The sequence below is a fragment of the Limulus polyphemus genome, unplaced genomic scaffold (assembly GCF_000517525.1).
Source record: "Limulus polyphemus unplaced genomic scaffold, Limulus_polyphemus-2.1.2 Scaffold482, whole genome shotgun sequence".
Taxonomy (NCBI): domain Eukaryota; kingdom Metazoa; phylum Arthropoda; class Merostomata; order Xiphosura; family Limulidae; genus Limulus; species Limulus polyphemus.
The window spans coordinates 432,593-441,687 of NW_013666092.1; the positions used below are offsets into that span (position 1 = coordinate 432,593).

At 36.7% G+C, this 9,095-nt stretch overlaps 1 protein-coding gene across 1 annotated transcript in view; it reads left to right on the forward strand.

Moving 5' to 3' along the window:
• Nucleotides 1-322: 322 nt before the first annotated feature.
• The window catches only part of LOC106458539 (NTF2-related export protein 1-like), an 18,802-nt gene continuing 10,029 nt past the window's right edge, over nt 323-9,095 (forward strand). Inside the window, exon 1 of the mRNA XM_013918058.2 lies at nt 323-367. Within this exon, the coding sequence (XP_013773512.1) occupies nt 347-367 (21 nt within the window). The 5' untranslated portion in view covers nt 323-346. The remainder of the gene's footprint in view (nt 368-9,095) is intronic.

The following is a 9,095-nucleotide window of genomic DNA, read 5'->3' on the forward strand; positions in this document are numbered from 1 at the left end:
ATGATATGATGCCACAGAATCTACTATTAATATCACTCATATTTCTACAGCTAAACTTCTCTGAGGTATAATCATTTAGCTTCGAAAATGCCATCCTTTTAAAATAACAGAAAAGAAAATGGGAGCTGAACTCACAAAGTATCATTCTTCTCTTGTTTGTTTGTAGTTTAAACACAATGCTACACAATGGGCTGTCTGTGCTCTGCCTACTACGAGTATCAAAACCAATTTCTAGCGTTGGAAGTCCGCAGACATGTCACAGTGATACTGCTTTTCTCTTAATTTTTCTAATCATAGTTCAATGAATTCTAATGGTAGAGAGCGCTGATAACAGTTGCTTCCAAGCATGGCTGCGTCTGTTATTGTGGTAAGATGTTCATGTATTTATACATGTAAACTAAGGTATCATAATTAGACTATAGTATAATTATTTTTCTTCACAGCATTTAAGATTATCTGTGTTTGTTATATCAATATCGATATTGCATACAACTCGACAGGGGGAGTATTTTATTTGTAGAAAGTTTAACATAATGTTAGGCGTTTATACAATAGTATTGATACCAATAGACTAAGTTAGGCTTAAGTTTAGCCCAAATAACGGGTTAGGTACTTTTTCTTCCTTTTTTTTTTATAATAGAAGTAATATTAATGAAAAGATAAGTTGGTTTGATGATGTTAGTTAATATTAAAAACAGCGTAATACAAAAACATCTTTAATTACGAACGTTTTGGTATTGCTTCAAATTCCATCATCAGTGTTAAAACTCAAAAAACTAGTTCACATGTTCTAATTAAAAAAGCAACATTAGTTAATAAGAGAGTAGTTTTCTTATACAACCAAAGGTTTAAAATGATGGGAAGTATGATGGTGGTAGCACTGTCTGTGTAGTGTGGGTCACCCCTCAAACAGCTAGTACGAACTTCTCTTGCAGAAGGATTCTTGAGGTCAATATAATGCCATGGTAATGTGACTTTGCCTGGTACTGTGATCGCCATCTCGACAAAGGGGCAACGAGTAGTGAAGCAAGTACAGCAGCGTGTACACAATTTATATAGGTCTACCATATACATATGTTACTGCTGAAGCTGCTGTGCAAATTCCTCAATTATCGTTCGTATATTGTTGTTTGATATTCAGCTTATCAATTGCAATGTCTTATCAATATGTGGAGAAGTTATTTGCTGAGGCATTAGCGAGATACTGAGTAAATTTACAATTAACTGGACTTGATTCTTGTCCCTACCATCATTCTGCCTACTCATTGGTCAACAGCCCGACCAAAAGGCCAAGTGTGCATTACCCGGATGTGTACAATTATCTTATGTTAAAATAAAACAATTGGAAGACAAGATTTACATGATATAAAATGAGCATAACACACATAGTTATAGTAAGATTTTGGCTCCCACAACTTTTCTCTTGCTTCCTGCATTCCATGGTTCATAGGTTTCAGCCACAACACTGTTCTCTCCTTTTGATCATTCAGTTAAATCTTGATACTTGATCCCTGCCTGGCTTTGTTAAGGCCCGTTTGTTGGAGTATTTTGTCAATGAATTTTCTTCTCTTCGGTGGACCTTACTGACCTTGGCTTCTCTCCTTTTCATTAACTTTAGTGGGTTTGGAACAACAAAAGTTCATCATAAATGCAAATAGTTGTTATGAATATGCATCTAGACAGTAGACAAGTTCACAGAATGAACAAAATTTTACTTTGTCATGCTATTTGTTTGCCCCTTTGCCTCATTTGTTATGCAGACATTGCATTGTGGGAGGGCAAAGTTTCTGGATGCCGACCTCAAGAATGGGGTTGTCACCTTCATTGCTGTCTTCTAGTAGAGTCAAGGTCAGAAAAACCATACAGTCTGGTTACGGCTTAACCACACTACATTTTCTGGCTCGCCGACCACTTCTTTTCAGTTGCTCAGTAGGTTATGCAAAAATTCCACCCATCAGTGCGACACTTGGGGTTCTTTTGCCTTTCCCTGTCTTTCCTGTTCTTTGGTTGAGACAAAATGCAGTTCTTCCATAGGTGTGTGTCTTTATGGAGACCCTGATGTCAGGTGTCACACTAAATGAACATTTTCTGAAGGGAGCTCTTCTAGGTTGATGTTTGTACTGGCCTCTTTCACCATTTCAATAAGGGATTCTACCTATTCTGTGTGTGGAGGTATCATCTCAGAAGTTAACATTTTCCTTACCTGAAAATGCATTTCCAATAGATACTTATCTTCACACACTTTCCCACTTCCAGTACACTTTCTTTTTGCCTTATCTGAGAATGAAGTTATTTTGAGCAAAAGTGCGGTGTTTCCAAACTTTATGTAGGGGTGCTCCCCAAATCAGCATTATTTTTCTTGGGGCTCCTCTCTTCTTCATACTAAATAATTTTCACAAGTGATAATAATAGCAAATATATTAGTTTCTTTGCTTCTCTTTAATCAGTTTTTTAGTAAATATTGGCAGGAAAAATTAAAGTGTTAAAAATTTATTTGAAAGAAAAAGATATTAAAATTGTGAAACCAGTCACTTACTTTTATAAGTGTGATGTGTGAGCTTGCTTTTTAGTACAAAGTTCCTCAAATCATGGAGTTATTGATGAAACAGCACACTGTACTACCAAACCTATCTTTTCCCTAATCCAGAACATTCCTTCCTTTCCAAGATCTAGGTAGCTTGTGAGGGTAAGTCCTCCTTTTCACCCATTTCACATCCCTCTATTTCTCATCTCTGTCCTCATTCTGATCTGGATAAACTTCTGTGTCTGGTGCATGCCCTTTGTTGTTATATTGCCTGCACAGTTTCTTTCAGGAGTTCCTGTCTTTTTTTTCTCGTGGCAACCCTCTTCCTATCGGAATCTTTCTCCCTTTACCCTTACCAATTGGGTTTGTTATTTAATCAAGTTGGCTTATTTCTCCTTCTCCCCTTCCCAACGTGCTTTATTCAGTGTTACCTCCCATCAAATCTAACACCTCACCTTTTCCGTTGCTTCTTGTCTTCTTTGGCCTTTAGAGGAGATTCTGCAGTAGTTCATCTCCAGTTACTTTATGCCATGGTTTCTGCTTCACAAGAATATTGCCTATCATCTGTGGTTATACTTCAGAGGCCCTTGCTTCAAACTTCATCTCCTGGATCTCCCTCTGTGGCAAGTGGTGTCTGACCAGGTATTCTTTATGTAAACAAACAAATCTGCACTGTATGCCATATTGATTCACACTCTCTTTCTATGGCTCCGCATGCTCACCTTCAAGATTGGGTGTTCCATAAAATCACTGGATGGTCAATAACCTTGTGATATTTGCTTCATAAATAGGCTCGTCCCGGACTGTACCGCCCATAGACGGCATGGGTAAAGCAGAAGGGCATAGCTGCCCATCCCTGCCATGCCTCGACTGAATAATTTGATATGGTCTGCTTTTCAAAATAGGGTTTTGTGATCACCCATTGCACTGTCTCAGGTGTGTAGCAATTCCTCTGGACTCTCCAATGCACTCTTCCCCCCTCGATTTCAGTGGATTATGGGAGTCATTAGGACTTGCCAGTTCCAAGCTGCTGGGATGGTTGACCATGGAGGCATCCTGATGGATGGGTTCCACCTAGATGGCTATAACCATTCAGTTCAGAATAGTGTGGGGGTTTTCTGTCGGTGTAGATTGAGTGACATATGCCACAGAGTGAGACGTCTAAATGCAGCTCACACTTTCGATTGGGTACCCTCGTGCGGGATGGTTTTGGTAGTCAAGTGAACCAATCAACTTAAGTCCTGACACAGGTTTGGGGTTGTCCATCTTCCTCCCTTGATTCTTTCTTCTGTGTAGTGGGTCACGGAGGGTATACATTAGATTTTTCCTTTTTTTTTCTCCTGGACACTCCCTCATTCTCTCTTTCGATGGGGTTTTGGATGTAGTTGACTTACCGGGTACGGTCTGCCTCGCCCTCACCATTCTACACCATGGGATGCATCCTCCATTACCCACTTCTGTGGGATTGAGTTTCTATACTTATCTGGTTGGAATCACTTTCTTGGCTTGTTCTCTCCCACTCGGATGTGCTTCCTTCCTTTTCCACCATGTTTGTTCCTAGCTGTTCATGGTGGAGAGATAAATGGTTCAGAAGTGGTGCAGTGCCTTTCCTCAGATCATCTGATCTGTTTCTCTCATCTACAGAAGTATCCTTTGGATGCTTTCATGGGGTACGTCTGTTCTTCCCCCACGATGGTTCCTCCTCCTTTTCAATGTGGGATTCTTGCTAATCTTGTGAGAAGAGAGAAGTACCATGTTGGAAGTTATAATTTTCTAATACTGAAAATGTATTTCTGATAAGTACTTCCCTCCGTTCACACTTCCCACCATCCTCCCCATTATTTTCCAGTGCTTAAATCATCTGCCAAACTTTGAAGTGATGTTCTGTAGTGGCACATATGTCACATGATAGTAGTGCTCTCCTGTAGGTGGAGAGATGATGCATCTTTGATTCCAATGGGGGGGAGGCCTGTGGCATGCATTATACAGAAAGTTTGAATACAGAGGGCAGCACAAAACAGGAAAAGCTAATCTTGTGAGAAGAGGGAAGTACCTATTGGAAATACATTATCAGTATAGGAAAATTATAGCTTATCTTTACACAAGTCATGCATTAAGCCCCATTTTAAATACTGTGTAAATGTTTTGTCTCCTTTTCTAAAAAAAAGAATATTAATTGATTGGAAAGAATTCCGAAGACAGACGTATATACTAGAGAATGATTCCAGATGTGGAAGAGTTATCTTACAGGTACAGGTTAAGATCTCTTAATTTGTTTTTCCTGAGAAAAGTAGGGTAAGAGGTGAGCTTACTTAAGTTTGTAAGATTATCCAGGGGATCAATAGGATGAAGGCCTCTAATTTATTTGTGTTGTATTATGAAGATAATACAATGAAAAGACACAAGATTTGGAAAAGACAGGCTAAGCTCCAGTTAAGGCATTTTTATTTTTGTAACTGGATGGTTGACTTGTTGAATAAGTTGCCATTGACAGTGAGAGAGACCAGCATTTTAAAGAAACTTCAGAGATAAATCAGTAATTTCTTGAAAAATAAAGGGTGGGTTTAAGATTTTACTTTTCTCATGGGTGAGTGTTTAACAACAACCTTGCATGACCAAATAGGTCATTGCTTTGTATATGTTGTGTTTTCTTTATTTTTTCAAATGAAGTAGGACAGTGAATATTAGTTATTTCATTTTCTAGGGGTAATAAGGGAACATTTTTGCTACATCTAGTTACTACTTGAAACCCATGTCCAACACTCCCTTAAGCCATCTATGGGCTTCTTAGTAAGAATCAGATATTCATCAGTGCTTGATGATAAATGTTAATCATCTCAGGATGTTTCCAGCTGAACCAGAGTAGCAAGTCTTTTATCTTTTCATGGAAGTTCAAAGCACTGACTCTATGTTATAAAAGAAAAAGATGTACCCAAAGGACTTTTTTTGGGAAACGTCAGCTGAAAAAGTATATGGAACACTGTAGCAGGATAACCAAGCACTCCTTCATCAAGAAATGTGATGGTGACTCAGTGTTGTCTTATTAGAATGAATCAAAATCTTCACTCACCCTTAAACTCCTATGTTGTTTCAGCTTCTACCACACCTGAAAGCACACCATTTCATTGGTCACCCACCTTTTTATTAAAGTAACTGTCGTAACTAGAGCTGTATCTCGAGTTCACCATCTTGTTGAGCCTACAAAGCTATACATGATGATGTAGACCCTAAGGAAGATGATGCATATCCATCCAACAAATGCTTCAACTTCTCTTTGTTTCATGAAGCTTATTACATTCACCAATAGCTTCTATAATTACAATATTTTTATCACTTGTCCACATTTTGAAAGCCTTAAGAATTTACAGTTTTACATTAAATATGTTAGAGCTGGGAGTGGAGGAAAAAGTGATTAATTTTACAAGCAGTTATCATTTCCTTGAATTTACAAGCTTTTTTCAATGTTATTGCTTTTAAGCCTGAAGAGTAAGAAATATTGTCAGAAATTTCAGGCATGTTTATGTTTTTTAATCCAAACTATTATATATTCATCTTTGTGAAAAAACCAGTAGGATGTTTAATTAAATGATTCTCTCTTCAATTGAATTCATTTAAGAATATATTACTTCATGATCATGATGTGTGATTATTCTTTATATCACAAGCTTGACTTCACTGTCATGCACTGTTAAATTTTATTTTGGATGGCCAACCTTATTTGTAAGAACTGAAATGAGAAACTTGTAGAATAGAGATATGAAGAAAATTTAATATATACTTTTTTTAGATATTGAACGTTTATTTATGATCATTAAGTTCAATGTTTTTAAGCACTTTCATTTCAACAGAAAGTCGCATATACCAAATTAGCTTTAATTGATAGCCTAGCAAGAGATGGGTATTTAGTATACAGGTTGACAGATACCAAACAAACATAAAATATGGTTAACACAGTTGTCCTTGTACAATCATACTTGAGAAAAGAAAAAATTATACCCATCCTTTAATATTTAAGAAATCAATGATGCCCCTTCTTAAACACTGTAAAGCACTAGTCTGCACTACTGTCAGTGGTAATTCATTTCGTAAACCACTCACCTAGTTAGAAAAATAAAACTTCTCTGAGCTAAAGCCTAGCTTGTCTTTTCTAAATCTTAAATTTGTCCTTTCAGTCTGTTATATTTAAAATTTATTAAAAAGAAATTGAAGGTTTTTACCTTTCAATACATACATAACCACGCAACATTTTTGCCTTTTTACTGTGATCACCATCAAGCATAAGAAAATATTGATAAATATTTTTGCCTTATTTTTTTACTGTCATTTACTTGGTGATGACTTATGTAAAGAGTCATAATGTTGCATGGTCATATATATATATACATTTGTTTGTGTGTAATAAACATCTAACAAGTGAGATACATATATAAGATATGGAAAACAAGGGACCATTTGGACCTTCCAAGTTGTCCTTTCACACCAACCCTTGAGAAAAGTAAAAATTTAAGTCTATCCTTTTTTTCTAAGGAAGTCATTGACTACCCTCATAAACCTGTGTAAAATGTTGGTCTCTACTACATCCAATGGCAACTCATTCTACAGGACAGGAGCTCCTTTAGAAAAATAAAATTGTCTTAACTGGACCCAAGTCTGTCTTTTTTTTTTAAACCTTAGACTTGTGTCCCGATGTCTTCAGAGTCTCTAGAAAAATAAATTTAGAGATTACCCTTCCACCTCTGAATTATTTCATAGTATGTATCTCTCCTCTGAACCCTTTCTAATCAGTTAATATCCTTTCTTAAATAAATTGTACATACCATTCCAAGTGAGACCTAACTAGTAATTTGTATAGGCAGATAGTTACCTCTTTTGAGATGTAATTAATATGCATATAAATACACCCTTAAATTCTTTTAGCTTTACTTCTAGCAGCAAAACATTTCTTTGATGGTTTGAGTGACTCATCTGCTAGGAAGGATGCTTTTCTTCAGAAAATGTTTTGATTGTGTTCCCACCAATATTATGTGTGTGGTTCAAATTATATAACCCAAACATATTACCTTTACCTACTATGGTTAAAGGTCATTTACCAACTATTTTTCCAATTTGCATATTGATCCAAGTCATTCTGTAATATCTCAGCATGCTAAGTACAGCTAGAAATACCCAAGAGTTTAATATCATCAACAAACATTACTAAATACATCCCACCAATACCATTAATCTAAATAAGAGGAACAAACGCCCAGTCACTGACCCTTAAGGCATTCCACTAGTAATAAGGGTCCAGTATGACTGTACTACTTTATCAACAGCTTCCTTTCTCCCATTCAATCACCTCACAATCCAATTAACTGGTCTTTCCCAGTCTTTACTAATATGATTTTCTTAGTTAATCTTTTGTTTGGCATATTATCAAATACTTTTTGAAAATCTGAATACACGAGTCCACCCTCTTTCTTTCATTCGGGTAACAAGTGACTAAATAAAAACAGTATGAACAATCGTCAACAGATGGTGAAAAATTTCAAGATCTTGTTATGTGACTCACAGCACAGTGGATGACCACAGTAATTATAAAACATATGGGGATTAGTACAAAGTAATTATAGAACTTCTAAAATAAATCAAAAACTGATGAAGGAGAAATCACTCTTTAAAAGTGTTTAAACTTTTGCATAATTTTTAAACATTGGTGTTTTGTGACCATAAAACTTTGGAAAAACTCATTCCGAAACACACTTACCTCCTTACTATAGCTTTACCCCTACAAAAGTTACGCTTTTCTGCCTATTTAAGCATTGGTATGAATCTCACCTTGCTTGCTTCAGCTTTTGTACTCCACTATATTACCCATACCAAGTTGAATATTGTGATTCTCTCCACCCACGTCAATGTACCCCCTATCCCAGATCCATATATAAGCTCCCTGTTATTACTTCCTGTTCACTTTTTTTTTATGGCACTTGATCATCAGTGTGGATTAGTATTAGTTATACTCACACATTAGACAATTTTTTTAGACCATTTCTTATTGAGCTTTGAGTTTGTTGTCTATGTTCTTTATTTTACATAAAAAATAAATATTTCTTATGTTTTTGGATATGAATTCACAAATTCATGTCTCTGACATGTAGTTGGCTAGTGCTTCTACTCTGCCACCTCTGGAGTCTAGTGTTACCCAAGCATGGGGGTGGGGTGGGGTGCTTTCTGTGGAGGTTGCCCAGTCCTTCATATGCAGAGAGGTAGAGTATTACATGAGTTGGCTCAGAGGGTAAGCTCACAACAGACCAGGGAAGGAATGGTGAGAATTTGGACACTACTTTTTTGGCACTTTTCAGACAGTTAATCACAAACCTAGGATGGACATCCCACCTCCTGCACCATTTTTGGAACTAGTACATCAAGTTTGTAATGTCTTGAGTATTTCTCCTGTAGTCTTTGATAGGTTGTTTAGGCAGTGTTCATAATGAATCTAAGTTTCAAATGGACAGCAAAGGCCATTTGCTTAAAACAGGGCCTTCACGATGGGAGGACTCTTTAAGAAGCGGTTTTAGCCCTCCTAGTAACT